Source organism: Lontra canadensis, unplaced genomic scaffold (genome assembly GCF_010015895.1).
Source record: "Lontra canadensis isolate GAN:19392208 unplaced genomic scaffold, GSC_riverotter_1.0 scaffold110, whole genome shotgun sequence".
NCBI lineage: Eukaryota > Metazoa > Chordata > Mammalia > Carnivora > Mustelidae > Lontra > Lontra canadensis.
In genome coordinates, this window is record NW_022631104.1 from 4,289,974 (window position 1) to 4,306,993 (window position 17,020).

The 17,020-nt window shown below is 52.9% G+C and overlaps 1 protein-coding gene across 2 annotated transcripts in view; it reads right to left on the minus strand.

Annotated features, from left to right (window-relative positions):
• GAS7 (growth arrest specific 7) overlaps window positions 1-7,110 on the minus strand; it is a 189,306-nt gene extending 182,196 nt beyond the window's left edge. Inside the window, exon 1 of one of the 2 annotated variants that reach the window (XM_032840037.1) lies at window positions 6,765-7,110. In XM_032840037.1, coding sequence (XP_032695928.1) covers window positions 6,765-6,947 — 183 coding nt within the window. In that variant the 5' untranslated portion in view covers window positions 6,948-7,110. The remainder of the gene's footprint in view (window positions 1-6,764) is intronic. The other variant, XM_032840036.1, reaches the window with a different exon arrangement.
• Between the last annotated feature and the right edge of the window lie 9,910 nt (window positions 7,111-17,020).

Sequence of the window (17,020 nt, forward strand, 5' to 3'; positions counted from 1 at the left end):
TCACCCATATACTCCTCTTCAGGGTTCTTTGCATTCATGATGCCCTCTGCCTTAAATCACTTTTCCCCAGCTACTCCCATGGCCTTCCATCACCAAGATCTCTGCTCAGAGAAGTTTCCCAGGGTCTTCTCAAACCCCACCAACACCCCACACCCCACTCCACCACAGTACCCTATGTTATTGGCCCCACAGTACCTAAAAATTCTTTTTTTTCTAGTGTACCCTCTCCCCAGCTAAGTGTTAACTTCTCTTCCATGTCTGTCAGTATGTCCCATCCAGCACCTAACCCAAGAACTCACAGCCCATCCTAGACACTCAGGGTTTGTTGAATGAATGAGCGACCAACTTCTGAACATTCTCAACTACGTACAGCCCATGAGCTAGGAAAGCCTTTTACATCTCCAAAGGGTTGAAAACAAAGTCGAAGAAGGAGGATGCCACAAGGGCCCAGAAAAACTGGAACAGAGTCAAATCTCAGTGTCTATAAATAAAGTTTTATTGGAACTCAACCACACCCACTGGTTCCCAGCCCGTCTATGGCGGCTTCACACTCCAACAGCAGAGCCGAGAAGCTGTGACAGAGCCCATATGGGGCACGTTCGTGGCTTCTCACCGCCCCTGGCGCTCTGCGAATCCCAGCGATGCAGCTGTAACTCCAACTTTGCCTCTTGGCCCGCAAAACCAAAGATGTTTCCTAGCCCTTGACAGAAAAGATGTCAGAGCAAGGGAAGAAGGGGAGGTCTCTGAGAAACATCTCTCAAGGAGAGCAGACGAGGCTCCACTAAACCGAATGAACGGGAGGAGAGAAGGTTACGGGCGCCTGGGTGGCTCGGTTGGTTAGGCGCCAGCATCCGGCTCAGGTCATGATCCCAGCATCCTAAGATCCCGCATCAGGCTCCCTGCTCAGCGGGGAGTCTGCTCCTCCCTCTTCCTCTCCACCCCTCCACCCTGCTCATGCTCTCTCTTTCCTGCTGTCACTCTCAAATAAATAAATACAATCTTTAAAAAATGAAGAAGAAAAGGTTAAGGGGGACAGTGGCAGGCAAGGTGGGGGACAGAGAGATGGTGGTTTCCCTGTGGCTTGGCAGGTAGGGGTAGAAGGGGGAGAAGAGGACAGAGAGATGACGAGCTTAGTCAGGACAAAGGACACTGAGTCCCCGGGGACTGAATTTAGCTCCCAGCTGAAGAAGTGAAATAAAGACATTCAACCAGGAAGGTTCACCAATAAAACACGTCTTCATCAGAGGGTAGACAGGGGAGACACAAGGTGTGCAGGGAGGAGGTAGAGTCCCCAGGAACCCACAAAAACCCCTCACAAGCCCATACACCTGTTGCACTTCCCCCCTCCACGCGGTCACCATGTGCTCTGATCCCACCAAAGGACAAGCCGGACCCCCGTGCCGGCCACTGTTTCTATTTCTCTCCACAGGTGTAAACACCAAGCCACAAATCTCACCCCTGCAGGGAGAGAAGAATATACTAATTTTGCAATTAAGTACAAGGTCGGGGCAGTGTGGGGGTGGGGGCAGGATAGGAGATCAGTCCTGGCATTCTGTTGGAAAGCCCATCCTGGGCTGCCCTGCCACTGTGAGTAATCAGGGAGCCAACGGTGAGGACCACATCCCCTCCCCCACCCCCCGGAAGCAGCCACACAAAAATCCTGATGCCTCATGTTGGATACAGGGCTTTCTGGTCTACCAAACCTCTCCTTTCTCCAGGAAAGTGGGGGTCCCAGCAGCCAGGCTCGCCGATGAGGACAATCAGACCATCAAATGAAAGCTGGGTTCTTTCCCCCACCCCAGGCTGAGAGAGCCCAAGAAGGTCAGCATCTCATTCATGTTTCTAGGTGGTAAACAGGCAGCCGGGACTCACGTGGTGGTGAACACATGTCGGGGATTCCTGCCGACTTGTTGCTAAGGGAACTTTTGTGAAGGTGCCCTGAATCCGTAGAATCCGTAAGCCATGCCCATGGCTTTGAAGTCCGGTGGGGTGGCTACTTGACCAGAGATGAGAGAGGGAGGCTCTCCCCAGCAGAGGGGTGAGCTGAAGGTAGATTTCCAAACAGCAGGAGCTACAAAGGCAGGCAGCGGCCCCCAAATCAAAGGACAGGATGACTTAGTGACGATGGCAGAAAGCCTGTTGGGTATACTTGGTCACAGTCACATCCGCTGGGAGCCCCAGCTCTCATCACAGCTTTGCAAACAGAGCTAAAAACCGCCTTACAGAAAAATCCTATTGTGAGGGACAAGGTCACACCCACTGTAGGTAATTCTCACGTTCCAGAACGCAAGGCCTGATATTGAAATCAATCTACGTAACACAGCAAGCGGCTACTAGATGTCAGGCAGCTCAGATACACTGGGTCTACTAATCACCAGCTCCAAAGATCGCCCCCCACCCGAAAAGGCTGTACTGCCATGCCAATGGCCCAGTGGACAGACCCAGGCTTTAGGGACAGGAAAATCCGGTTTCAAATTCAGCTGCAACATTTATCAGGTGGCCTTTATGGAGAAATCCCTGGCATCTTAAGAAAAAAAAAAGAAAGAGAGAGAGAGAATCTCCTGAGGATGGCAATGGAGTATTTTCTAGCAGAACAACAGCCAGATCTCCTGCACTTTGCTTCCCTCTGGGAGCTCGCTCTCTCTCTCTCTCATGTCTGGGCTAGCGCTGTTTCCTCTCTAATGGATCACTGTCCCCAGCTGGGCTCTCCCGACCCCTCTGGAGTTGCCAGTCGGCAAAACGGCCTTCGATGTACCTGTAGCCACACCTGTATCCACACCTGCAGGCACCTCCCTCCCACACAGATCTGGACGGATCCTGTGACTCACGGTGCCAATAAAATGGGCCAGAAGGGATGTGCTGATGGTGAGCCCAAACCTTAAGGAGGCCTGGCAATTTGCACTTTGCATTCCTGGAAGCCAGCCCCCAGAGAAAGACTCCAAACTCCCTGCTAAAGAGAAAGGCCATGTGGACAGGCCCTGGAGAGTAAGACACATGTGGAGAGAAAGGCCCCCTTGGAAGAACACCAAGGCACCAGACCTGGGAGTGAAGCCGCCATTTTGGAGTTCCAGGCCAGCTTTCCCTTGGGGACCCCAACTCCTGCCACCACCTGTGAATGCAGGACAGACACCAAGACAGACAGGCAGAAGAACCACCCAGCAGAGCCCTGTCGACCCACGGTGACATGTGAGGTAATAGGAAATGGGTGTTTGGCAACACGAAGTCTTTGGGTGGTCTGTCCCACGGCAATATCCACAGCCCAGCCCAGCTCCACATCTCTGCATCTCTCTCCCATGGCCACACCTTGAATGTCCCGGCAGCACATCCCGTGAGCCCAAAATGGGAGACCAGAAGGCGGAGAGGAGGAGACCGGGCTCAAGGGTGACCCCCTGCAGCCACCTGGTTCTGCTGGCGGACAGGGCCCCACTGTTAGCACCCCTGAGTATTGTTGGCGGCTTGTTTCCCCAAAGCTCTGGGGGGTTTCCGCGGATGCCTTCCAGAATCTTCCATGTCCCGAATTGCTTTTCTCCACTCGGTTAAGAGCAGGTCACAGGAAATTCCCGGCCCTCCACCCATCGAACCAACCACCAAACCTACCCAGCCACAGGGTTCCCTCCTCCTGCTGTTGCTCTCCTCCTCTGGGAAGCTCCACCATCCCGAGCACCCCCGATCCTTGAGGCCAGCCCTTGAGCCCACACGGTAGCACCTCTCCCGGCCCCCACTTCCTCGCTTGGGCTGACAGTTTCCTGGAGGCTGCTTTCTGGAAACCAAGAATTTGCTGAACCCTTCTACCCTTTGCTTGGAGGCCTGATCCAGGAGCTGGCCCTGGGAGCCAGGACCAGAATCTCCCCCGCGGGCCCCTCCCCTGGGGCTGGCGGGCCGCCAAGGCAGATCGCAGCTCTGCCAGAGTTAGCTCCCAGCTCCTCTCCTCGGGGTACGCTTCTGGCAAAACCAGGGCCTCTCAGTTCCCCTTTCTTCATATGAACAAGACAGAAATCCTCGCAGAGTGTCCACTTTGCATACACTGCCCTCGACCCATAGCACCCTTCCGCCAAGATGGGGCTTCTTGGTATCACTCTTGACACCAAAGGGCCAAGGTCTGCTACACCCAGCTGTGCCCCCAACCATCACACTCCTCCCCCAGGAGGCTGGTGCCCTCCATTCTGTCCGGACTGGTCTCCCCAACACTCTTCTGATCTCCATGCCCCCAGCAGGCCCAGAGCCAGGCACCTGCTGGCCGACATCCCATGGGCTTGTCCATCTCTAGACCCCCCTCTCCAGGCTCCTGGCTGCTGCACCAACTTCCAGTCTTGAAGGACACCCAGCTGCTGCTTCTCCAGACTTGCAATTTCACATACTGGTCGGTGACTCCCTTGGGAGATCTCCATTGTCGCCTCACTGAGTCTGGCTTTGAGGACTCTCCCCATCCCAAGGGACATCTACCCACATGCCCTCCAGCCCTCCGCCTGGGAGATCAGCTTGCTCACCCACAAGATGCCCAGACACAGAGGGCCTGATCTCCGATCCTCTGGAAACTGTACCTGCCTTGACCCCGAAAAGTCCCAGGGCTCAGGCCCAGCCCTGCCCCCACTGTAGGAAAGCCAGCAGCCTCCCTGTGCAAGCAATTTTCTGACTTAGCAGGAGAGATGCTCCAGGTGGGAAGGAGCCCCTGCACTCATCGTAGCCCCCATAGGCAGCGCCCACCCTTAGGGCTGCTGTCCTCAGCACGATGACCAGGAGGGCTGCACGTGGCCTCTCCCACAAGGATCCAGACCCTTCCCTCACTTGCCTTGTAGCACTTGAGCCCACAGGGCCATATTTAAAACAGACGCAGCCACAGAGGGGAAAGTTCAACCATCGGAACCGCTCAGGCAAGTCTCCCCTGGGGCAACTGCCTTCCCCTCTCATGCGTGCCTGAGAAATGGGGAGACTGCCTCCCCTTCACAGAGCTTTCGGAGGAACGGGGGCCTAGTAGGTGCTCAAGAAATGGAAGCCCCTCCCAGCGGTCCGGCTCCCACAGACGGGCACTTCCCGTGCATGTCCCCACTGGAAGTGGGTCTGAAAGACCCTTATTAAGCACCAGGGGCTGTGACCGAGGCACCCAAGACTGTCCCAGCGGATGGCTCTGTGTGTCTCTGAGGTCTGGTCCGCGCTCCCTTTTCCCAGAGAAAATAAAAGCAGAGCCCGTCCCCTCTGGTGAACACAGCCTATCAACCCACCAGCCTTGGGCACCCCCACCCCAAAACACAGCTGGCTGCCTCCAGCCAGGGGCGCTCCTCAGCAAAGACCTCCAAAGCCAAATTTCCACATCAGGATTTCCTGGAAAAAGTGTGGCCACCAGAGGAACTCTGAGACAGGAGTCCTGAGCCAGGAACCAGGAGGCTACGGGTCTTCCTAAGAAGGGATACAAGTGCTTTCTCTCACATCTGAATCCCGGGAAGGGAACCAGGGAAGCCCAGGGACACACACCTGAGCCTGCCTGACGCACACCAGTTTCTCAAAATACACAACCAGCAGGGTTCTGGAACCTACTTTTCTGCCAGGCCACGAAAATCTCTTTCAGGCTCAATTTTGTTTGAATGCTACTAATCCCTTTAGGGGGGATTTTGTACTTCTAGGAGGCCACGCTCTCGTTCTGGTAATATTTTCACAGGCTATTTCCCAGCAAACTCACCCAAAATCACTTAGCCCCATCCATCATTCTTTCTTTCTCTCTGTCCTTTTTATTTTTTTTTCTTTAAGTCCCACCCAGCAATTTCTCTCTAAACTTGCTACCCTGTTCTTTGCAAAGTAGGTCAGAGGTCAAATTATAAATAAATTCAGACTCCGTGATTTGGGAGGTGTTTCTGCAGAACATTTGGTCTATCCTTACACAGTTGTGGATAACGGCCTATTGAAGTCTGTACAACAATCCTGGGGTTGAGCAGCTTTTTACGAAAGGGGATGTCCTATGAGGTCAGTCCTCTCCCCCACTCCGCCCCCACCAAAGGACTTTTGAAACTTCGAAGCCCACTCAGGCTGTGACCATGAGCTCAGAGATTAGAGGACAGGGAGGCCTCCCAACTGTCACCCAGACAATAAACAGCCAGCCGACTTGGCTTAGCAGGTCCTTTACAGTCCTGGGGGCAGGCCAGAACCCCAGGAACAGGCCACTGTCAGGCTCTGGACCTTAGCCCTGGGAAGCCGGACCAGGAGAGGGGCGCTGCGGCACCCCTGATAGGGCGGGTGGCTGGGGCCGGTGGCCAGCCAAGCTCAGCTGACCAGCAAGTGGGTGGCTCCTAGGCGGCCAGGCAGCCTGACCCGGGGCAGCACGACCGTCCACCGGTGGCAGGCTCCGGGGCCCGATCGATGCCACTTTTTTTTTTTTTTTTTAAACTGATCCCGATCCTCCGCGTGTTTTCCCTAGCGCACGGGACTCCGCAGCCCTCGGCCGGCCCCTGCCACCGCCGGGAGCGCGCCCGGCCGCCCGCTCGCTCCAGAACTCAGACAGGCAACAAGTTGTCCTTCCTCAGGGCGGCCACGATGTGCGCGGGAGGCCCGGCACGGGGGACGCTCCGGGGGCGATCCCCGCGCTGCCCAGCCCCGAGGGGCTCCCGCTGCCTCCGCCGCCGGCAGTGTCGGACGCGCAGCGGCTGCCCCCGGCCGGCTCCGCGGCGCCCCTCGGACAGGGGCGGCTCCGGCGCCCCCGGGTGCGGGCAACAGGTACGCGGGCGCGCGGAGCAGCGCAGCCCCGGGTCTTCCGGCCCCCGGCCCTCGCCCCTTACCTCCAGCAACTGCACGTAGCTCGCCGGGAACCAGCCGCGGAGCCCGTCCTCCTTCTCGCCTTCCCACCAGCCGCCGTCCGGGACCTGCAGCAGCGTGATCAGCTCGCCCGCGGCGAAGCGCAGCCCCTGGCCGTGCCGCTCCCCGGAGAAGGGGTATAGGGTCCGGCAGCGGGCGCCGGACATGGCCTTGGAGCCCGGGCTCACAGCGCAGCCTGCATCCCTGACGAGCCCCGCGGGCTGGGCAGCGGCTCCGCGGCGTCCCAGGCGCCCGGCGCTCCGGGCTCCCGCGCTCTGGGCGCGCGCCGTCTCGGGGGTGCGCGGGGGGTCCCCGGCCAGGCGGGGAACGCGCGCTCCGCGCAGGGCAGCGGAGACTCGCAGGCTTCGCGGAGCAAGCGGCGACGCCCCCGGGCCGGGCAGCTCGCAGATCCAGCTCTGGGCGGGGGGGCGGGGCTCAGGGGGAGGAGACCCAGGCGCCGCGGGCTCCGGAGACAACTTCCCGGGGACGCGGAGCGCGGGCTGCGGCCGCGAGGGCCGGCCGGAGCCGGAGCCGCCCGGGCGCGCGGAAATGCGCAGCTCCCGGGGGAGGTGGGATCCAGAGCATCGCCGGGGGCCCGGCTCGGCGGCGAGGGAGCGGCCGGGCGTCCGCGGAGAGGGGCTGGCGGCCGGGTGGCCGAGCGGGGGCTCGCGCGGAGGCGAGGGGGCGGGGCGGGGGCTGGACCAAGGCGGCCACGCCCGCGGAAGGCTGGGCGCTCCCTCGCCGAGGGGGCAGGTCGCTGGGGAGGGGTCTCGGCGCTCACACCCCCGCCTCCGAAAGCCTTTGGAACAGAAACGCCCTTCCGCGCGGGCTTTGTGGGTCTGGTGGCAGCCCGCGGGCGGCGGGCGCCTCCTCCGGGGTGCCTGCGAGGGAATGTGTCTGCGGCAGCCCCTGTCGGGGTTGGACCGGGGGTTGAACTTGACTCACCGGAAACTGAACAATGGGTGAAGGACAGGTTTGAAGCCTGGCGCCAGAGCCGGGAGGCCGGGTGGCAGTGTGTTACACTGGAGGGACGGGGCGGGGAGGCGACGGAGTTGGGAGCCTCCTGAAGAGGATAAATGGAGGAAGGGGGAAAGGTGAGAGGAACAGCCCCCACCAATTAGCATGCAAAGGGGAGGCCGGCCCCAGGGTACCAGTCCTCCTGCAGTCCAGGCGGGCCAGGCTCTAGAGCTCTATACTCACTTAATGGGGCGACAAACTGTGGAAGGCTGCCACACCTTTCATGCAAGGAGCCAGGTAGCTGAGACCATCATCTGGACAGGTGCCTGCTCTCCAGGGACCAGAGGACCTGGATGCTGGAGAAACGACCTTGAACAGAGGGTTTAGAAGTAAAAGAAAGTGGATTTCTTCTTTGGCCTACTCTAAAGGAAAACTTCAAGTCCCATTTCCTAAGCTGTAAATAACCCGACCCTTTAATCTCCCTGCTTGCTTCAAATGGCCTCCCCTTAGTTTCTGCTCAGTAATCTTCCTTGGCTCCCTGTTGCCTATTAAATTAAGTACAGACTTCTCAGCCTTTGCCCTTCAGACTCTCCACAACACCTCCCCTAGCCTCATCTCTCAGGATGTTTGCCTGGATACCCCCTTACGAAACCATCTCGTCTTAAGGATGGGCTGAGCCTTAAGATCTCTCAGTGGTTTTCAATCCTGGCTGCCCATTGGAATCACCTGAGTAACTTCTTTAGATGCTTGTGCCCAGGCCCACCCTAGCTTTGGAAAATACACTTTGAGCCATAGTCTGCAATGAAAACATTTTACCTTCAGCTGCCTCAGCCTGGCCTCTGGCCACGGGCAAGCTGACAGAGATTGCTTATCATACCCCATCGATTGCAAATGCACAAACCATTCGCGTGGCTCGAAATGGGGGGGGAGGGACAGACTCTGAACTACAGTCACCACCGGGCATCCATCGCTTAAGGGAAAGCTGCAAAATTTGATATAGGAAGCAGTCACTAAAAGTAACGGACCTGATCAGTTAGAAGGACCTCAAATTCCCTGTATTGGAGCGGATACGTGAGTGTCAGCAGACCGACCCCAGCGTTCATATCTGATGATAAGGCCCAACTCGATTTAGGACAGCCAGTCCAGAGCCTTCCTGCAACCTCAAATCCTCCACGGTGCCTGCAAGCCACCAGCGACCCAGTCTGGCCTTTGAGAAATTTCAGCGTACACGACATCCCAAACACTCCAGCTCTAAGCGACCTGCCCCAGATGATTCTGCGACAGCAAGATTGATCATGGCTCTCTGGTCGATACCCAAGGTCAGTCTGGACAGAACTGACCATCCTAGCAGTCAGTGGATCTCCTGTCCCCGATGTCTTATGCATGGAGGAACTTGGACAACACCTAACACCCCAACACCTGCGGGGCTATTTTCCCATCCATGATTGGCATCTGAATCCAGTAGCTGGAACTTGGGCCTTGAGATGGTTAAACCCAGTAGTGGCTCAGTGTGGCCTCTCTGGCCTCCCTGTATTCAAACCTCAGCTTTGCCACTTTCTAGCTGTGTGCCCTTAGGCAACTGACTCAGCCTCTCTGAGCTTCCTTTTACACATCCGTAGAAGATGGTAGTAGTTCTATGTCATCATTATTAAGAGGAATAAATCAGTAAAAATGTAAACTATGCCAATACCTGGCATATTAAGTACTCAAATACTAGCAATTATTATCGATCTAGTCCAATGGTCCTGGTTGTTTGTCGTCTAACACCGGTTTTGAGTGAAGATTTCCGAGACAATAATAAGTGGGAAGCTATATCTTTGGGATGCCAAAAATGTTAAAGAAACACACTCTGCGTTTCTGTTTTCTCACAGGATCTTGAAGGAAAGATGAGTTTCTCATCTATTACCCCCTCCCTTGCCTTCCTCTTCCCCGATTTTTTTTTTTTAAGATTTTATTTATTTGTCAGAGAGAGCACAAGCAGGGGGAGTGGCAGGCAGAGGGAGAAGCAGACTCCCTACTGAGCAGGGACCCCCCCCCACCCCAATGTGGGACTCGATCCCAGGACCCAGAGATCATGACCTGAGCCAAAGTCACTCGCTTAACCTACTGAGCCACCCAGGTGCCCCTCCCCTGATCTTCTAGTACACTCTTAAAATTCTATTTGAAATCTTTAATTATTTAACTTCTTTGAAACTAAGGTATTTTACTGAGTGGTCTCTTAGTAACTCTGGAGGGCAAGCACATTTGTTTTAATTTCTCTCTTTCCCTCTTAAGGGCTAACATGGAGTCTTGCAAAAAAACAAGTAGGCATTTGGTACTTCCTGAATTCACTTTGCAATATGAACAGGTCTGAACCCCTGCTCGTTTTCAGATTTTCCACATTGCCAAATTACTCCCCATAAACACGTGTTAGAACATCTGGATTAGACTATAAACTCCTAAAAGCAGGCTTTCGTCTCTCTTTCTTAGCTTTCTCTCGACACTGTGCATTTATTTGTTAACTATGGGCTGGCGGGGATTTCTTTTCTATCCAAGACAGTCTTCGATGCCTTTCCATCATCAGCCTATGGATGGCAGAGAAATATCAAAGTTTCAGTTTCTTAAAAAAAGCTAAATATAAATTTGCCATCTGACCCCACCAATTCCCTCCTAGATATCTACCTAAGAGAAATGAAAACACGTAGCCACACAGAGGCTTGTCGTGTTCACAGCAGCACTATTGAGAATAGCCAAAAAGTGGAAATAATGCAACTGTCCATCAATTAATGAAGAGAGCGACAAAACATGGTAGACCCAGCCAGTAGAATATTCTTTCTTTTTTTTTTTTAAGATTTTATTTATTTATTTGAGAGTGAGAGGAGGAGCGAGAGAGAGCATGAGCAGGGGGGTGGGGGGGAGGGGAAGGGAGAAGCAGACTCCCCGCTGAGTCGGGAGCCCAACTCCCTGTTGGGGAGCGGAACTCGATCCCAGGACCTTGAGATCCTGAGATCTTGACCTGAGCCGAAAGCAGACTTGTAACCCACTGAGCCACCCAGGCACCCCCCCTTCAGTGGAACAGTCACTCGGCCAAGAAAGGCCTGGAGTACTGACACAGACTACAACATGCAGGAACCACAAAGACACCACAAAGTGGAAAAATGCCAGATAAAAAAGGCTACCTATTGTGGGGCGCCTGGTTGGGCGCTCAGTTGGAGGAGCACGTGACTCTCGACCTCAAGGTTGCAAGTTTGAGCCCCACGTTGGGTGTAGAGATTACCAAAAATAAACTAATTAATTTTAAAAAATGTATGATTGCATTTATAAGAAAATTCCAGAAAAGGCAAATCTATAAGAGATGGTAAATAGATTTGCGGTTGCCCCGGGGCTGGGGGTAAGAAGAGGGAATAAGTAAATGGTCTCAAGGTTTCTTTCTGGGGTGAGGACAATGATTGAGAATATAATTGTGGTGATGGTTGCACAACTCAGGAAATCACTGAATTGGACACATAAAACAAGGGAAGGTTTTGGTATGTAAATTACACCTCAAAAAAGCTGTTACATAAACCAAAATGTAAACAAGCCTCTATAAAGCCCTCATTCATTCGTCAAGGGTCTCCACCTCCCTTTCCGCGGCTGTGTCCTTTCATTCAACAGCAACCTAAACAGCAGAACCATTAAGCACAGACTAGGAGATGGACAAGGGGCTGGGCTTGGTGGTAGAGACACAAACATAGCCCACCGCACTGTAAATAAGGAATTCCTGTAGGTCAGTAGGAAAGATAGGGGTGAATCCTTAAAAAACAAAAGGTGAAAGACTTGAACAGACGTTTCACCAAAAAGATACCCAAAAGGCCAATAATAACGACACCTCAAAAGGTGCTCAACCTCGTAAATCATCAAGAAAAGCAAATCCAAATCCTAAACAGGTTGCAATATACACCCATGAAAATTAAAAAAAAAAAAAAAAAAAAAAACGAAATAGAAAATGAAATAAGGAGGGCGCCTGGGTGGCTGTGTTGGTTAAGCCTCTGCCTTCGGCTCAGGACATGATCCCAGGGTCCTGGAATCAAGCCCCGCATCAGGCTCCCTGCTAGGCAAGAAGCCTGCTTCTCCCTCTCCCACTCCCCCTACTTGTGTTCCCTCTCTCGCTGTCTCACTCTGTGTTAAATAAATAAACAAAATCTTAAAAAAAAGAAAAGAAAAGAAAAGAAAAAGAATAAAGTATGGGTGTATTTATAAATAAAAATGGAAATTTACAAAATGTATGGTAAATATCAAAAGAGAAAATACCACACACTGAGGAAGACCCAAGGCGGTTGGAGCTCTCCTCCGGGGCTGGCCGGAGCCCTCTGGAAAACGAGATAGTCAGCAAATCTGATTCATAGCATTCCCTAAGACTCATCAGTCCCCCTTGTAGGTGTACGTCCAACCAAGATGTGTTCCTCTGTTCACCGAGAGACATCTACAATGTTCATAGCAGCAATACGTATGATAGCCCAAAACTGAAAACAGGCCAGTCCACCAACGGTAGAGTGGATAAGAGGTGCCTGGCAGGCTCAGTCAGTAGAGTGTACAACTCCTGATCTTTGAGTCCTGAATTCAAGCCCCACACTGGGTGCAGCGCTCACTTAAAAAAAAAAAAAATAGGGGCGCCTGGGTGGCTCAGTGGGTTAAGGCCTCTGCCTTCAGCTCCGGTCATGATCCCAGAGTCCTGGGATGGAGCCCCGCATCGGGTTCTCTGCTCAGCAGGGAGCCTGCTTTCTCCTCTCTCTCTCTCTCTGCCTGCTTCTCTGCCTGCTTGTGATCTCTGTCAAATAAATAAATAAATAAAATCTTTTAAAAAAATAAAAAAATTAAAGGAAAGAAAATATTATAGTCCTTGACCTCAATGAACACATAATCTAGATTCTAGATTCTAGAGTACAGTTCTCCAAACTTCTTTAGGTATAGATCTCCCTCAGGAAAACTCCCCAAATTGATGTACTTCTGTTATTTATAATTTAATACGTGAACCACTGAACAAATAGGTACATCACACACAAAATTAAAATGTTAAAAGGGTTGCATTAAAATCTAAAAAGAAGAGGCTTTTCTACATTGTCTTCCTGTACGATAGTGGATGTTTTTTGTACATCCTGGGAGTCAGGGACGTTGAGAGTCAACTTCGAGGAGACAGTGAGCTGGAGAAGAAATTTAGTTACTGGAAATAAGCTTTTTTGGAATCAAGACTTTGGAGAAAAGAACTGGGTCCAGTTCTCCTCCTGGAGTCTGGGAGGAGCCTGGCACAGGGCCGGACGGATCTGTTCCTCTCCTCCCCGGTTCTCCCATCTGGAATCTGAGACAGGCCCAGCCAAAGATTCGGAAACGTCAGCGTCGTAGAACCAAGCTAAAATGGAGTCACTTCTGTCAGGGACGAGATGGAAATGGTCCACATAGGCACGTAAAGGAAAACTCAGCCTGACCTTCCAAGAATTCACGGCTCTTCCAGAACACCCGCCAATCCCCAAATGCCAAGTCCGTTCACACCATCTCTGGGCTGCCGTGCTCACCTGACTGCTCGCCTCACCCAAACAAGAGAGAGGATCACCAGGCAGGGGCGCCTGGGTGGTTCAGTGGGTTAAGCCTCTGCCTTCGGCTTGGGTCATGATCTCAGGGTCCTGGGATCGAGCCCCGCATCGGGCTCTCTGCTCAGTGGGGAGCCTGCCTCCCTTCCTCTCTCTCTGCCTGCCTCTCTGCCTACTTGTTCTCTCTGACTGTCAAATAAATAAATAAAAATCTTAAAAAAAAAAAAGCTGGAAAAGATCAAACAGCTTGTCCATTTACCCCTAAAAACCCCTTAGTCTGTGAGCAACACTGAGCTCATTCCCAAGCTCCCTAACTCACCCTCAAAAGTACTGCAGTAAACTCTGCTTTTGGCGTTGTTTTATTCAGTACGGAGACTTCCGTTTTTGACAGTGAGTCTAAGAATCACTCAAGGCCGTTGTCAGAAAACGATGTCTATTCCCTGAGCCACGTCCCCAGAGATTCTGATCCCTCGGGTCAGGGATGGGACCCAGGAAACCCAGGGATTTAACAAACCCCCAGGGATCCTGCTGGAATCCTCCACCTGAATTGGAGAAACACCATGCGGGGAGCAGACCGTCCTTAAACACCGAGGTGGTCATGGATTTCCAGGCATCACCTGTAGGATCAGAGCCGCTCATCCTTTAGAAGTAGGAAGGGTTCACATTTGTGTCTCATCCGGCCATCTGAAAGGACGGCAGGGGAGAAGGACAGGGCCAGGGGCCAGCGGAACATGGGAGGCAGAGGACATAGATAGATAAACACTGAGAGGAAACAATTTGTGGGGAAGAGACAGAGTAAGAGAAGGGGATCAGGACTGGAAGAGAGAGGGAGGAGGGGAGAAACAAGCAGGTCCATCTTCCACCCAAGCTTCCCCCCACCCCTGCCAATATACACACGTGCGCGATGGGACCCCCTCTCCCACCATGCTTCCCCAGAAAGCTGGGAGCTTCATCTGCAAAGACAAGCCTGGAGGGAAGGAGAGGGAAAGACAGAAGAAATTAGGGGTGCCTGGGTGGCTTAGTGGGTTAAAGCCTCTGCCTTCTGCTCAGGTCATGACCTCAGGGTCCTGGGATGAACCCCGCATGGGGAGGGGGGGCTCTCTGCTCAGCAGGGAGCCTGTTTCCTCCTCTCTCTCTCTCTACCTGCCTCTCTGCCTACTTGTGATCTCTCTCTGTCAAATAAATAAATAAAATTCTTTAAAGAAAAGACAGAAGAAATTAAGGACTCTGCGGGACCCAAAATCACATTCAGAAACAGAAGTCCATCTTTTACAGGTCTTGGTGGGCGGGTGGCAAAAGAACTTTCCGCCGCATTCCCTCCCACCCCTGGAGGAAGCAGGGAAGTGTGGAAAAGAGCTTGCCCCTTGGGAGTAAGTAACAAGAAAATATCCACAAAGGAGCCCTCCAGAGACAGGCAAAGCCACCAGAAAGAGAAAGTCTGAAGGGCCAGGACCCACCTCCAATTTAATGGCTTCCATTAACATATCTAAAGCTTGGACTGCCTTTTGAAAGGTATCCCAGCCTGCTTTTCTTGCCCACAGGCAAGCCCAACAGACCCCCAATTCCTTCTCTACAGGCAGCGTGGCTGCAGCTGGGGTTTTCATCGTAAGAAATGCCCCTCTTAACAAAGTGAAAGTAGTTCTAGAATGTTCCTTCAAAGGCACTCCCTTGACCCTAATCCCTGGAGACTCATGAGCTTTGCAAAAACTCACAGGAGTCGCTGGCCGAGGAAGACTGTCAGGAGCCCCACGTTTTTTGTGGTTTTTTTTTTCCCCCCCAGGACAAAACCCCACCACGCGTGTCTCTATTCTTCTGAAGACTAAAAATAAATTCGGAATTAATCACAACAGAAAAGGAACAGTCTCTTCGAGGACTATAATTAGCTCTCCGTTTATTAATGAAGCCTCCAATTATTAGGCTCGTCCGAGTCCCAAATTTTTGCTTACTAATTATACGCCTAGGACAAGCGGCTTCACCTCTCGAAACCTCCATCTGTAGAATCTTCTCGTCTACACAGGAGAAACGGTGATACTTGTTTCATGAGACCGTGGGAAGGAGCGGCCACAGGAGGCCATCTGGGGACTGTTCCTGCTCAGGGGTCCAGCACTACCAACGTGCACGGGGCTGGGTGCCGACCGGAGGGGGCTCTGCTTCTGAAGCCAGAGAGTGGTCTCTGGAAACATCCAGGCCTGATATCATGAGGAGGTGGAAGGAATGTTTGTTTACTCTCCAGACTAGTAAAAATTCCTGTCAGAACCTTCCAGAACAATGCCAAGGAGGAAGCAGAACTCAGGCTGACATTCCCTTGATTTCCCCAACGGGATCTCCCAGTAAAGCGAAGGAGGCTGTTCCAAGCCCTTCTCATGGGCACCTGAAGGTCAGAGCCGGAGAGGCATGAGGGACCCTGTGTGGACCCGTGGGGCATCCTGGAGACTGGGCAGAACATGCTTCACGAGAGAAACTTCCAGCAAACTGTCCTTCAAAGCTGTCCGTTGCCGCCAAACACCTCAAGTGACCTCTAGGAAGCAAAAGGGCAGGGGCGGGGCTCGCCTCTGGCCATTCGAGGTTGGCGGTAATGAGGCAGCAATCTCTGCTCTCCCAGAGCCCAAGGTCCAGATCCTCCAGGAATCCAGGACTCAGCAAGAACTAGGCAAAAGGAATTTGGAACAAGAAAGGCAAAAAACACGCTCGAGGTTGCTCAACGTCGAAGTCAGGCTACTTTGACAATGGGGCTTCCCAATTCTCTTTTCCTTCATTCTCATAGGCTTGACATTTTCCAGAATAAAGCTTGACATTTTCCAGAATAAAACAGGACACACAGGCACCTGTGTGTCCGCCATGCACCCGACTCTTTTTTTTTTTTTTAAGATTTTATGTATTTATTCGACAGAGAGAGACCAAGTAGGCAGAGAGGCAGGCAGAGAGAGGGGGAAGCAGTCTTCCCTCTGAGCAGAGGGCCCGATGCGGAGCTCGATCCCAGGACTCTGGGACCATGACCTGAGCTGAAGGCAGAGGCTTAACACACTGAGCCACCCAGGCACCCCTCAGGTGCACCTGCCTCTTAACCAAAGTCCTTCAGAACCTCCATCGAGCCGACTCACTCAGGGTCTTCAAATAATTCTAACAAACAAGCTTTTTAAATCTGGTCTTCCCAGCTTATAGTATATGGAACAGGATATCTTGACGGCAGGAGGAAGGGATCGCTTGACAATCGCAGGCTAGAGATCTGGAAGAATCCCTTAAAAAGGCTCCAGAAAGTCCAGAGTATCTGAGCCCAGAGTCAATTGTCTTGCGGTGAGAGCTGGTATCAGACTGAGCCACACAAAAATTACGCCAGATCGTTTCTGATCTCCGCACATACTGGTGTTAACGCCATAGACTCAAGGTAGTGTCCCTCCGTCCAGACCCACCTGGAACAGGTAAAGCGAGGGATGTGGAGGTCTCTGCTCTGCCCCGAGCCTCCCACCTTCCTTACAGACAGTCCCCATCTAATGCTTTCCATTCTGGTTACTCTGGATTTGGCTCACCAGGATTCCTGGGAGCTTGGGACAAGTCCAGAGGCTTGGGACCAACTCCGAGAGACTTGGGCTGAGGCGTCCAGGAGGGTTTTCAGGCACAGACCCGTCTGAGGATAGCCCTTCCGACCTTTCGTTACCCATTAGAATTCCCTGGAAATTAAAAAAAAAAAAAAATTCCGATGGCCAGATTGTAGTCCATACCTAGTGGGAGCCAGGCCACAA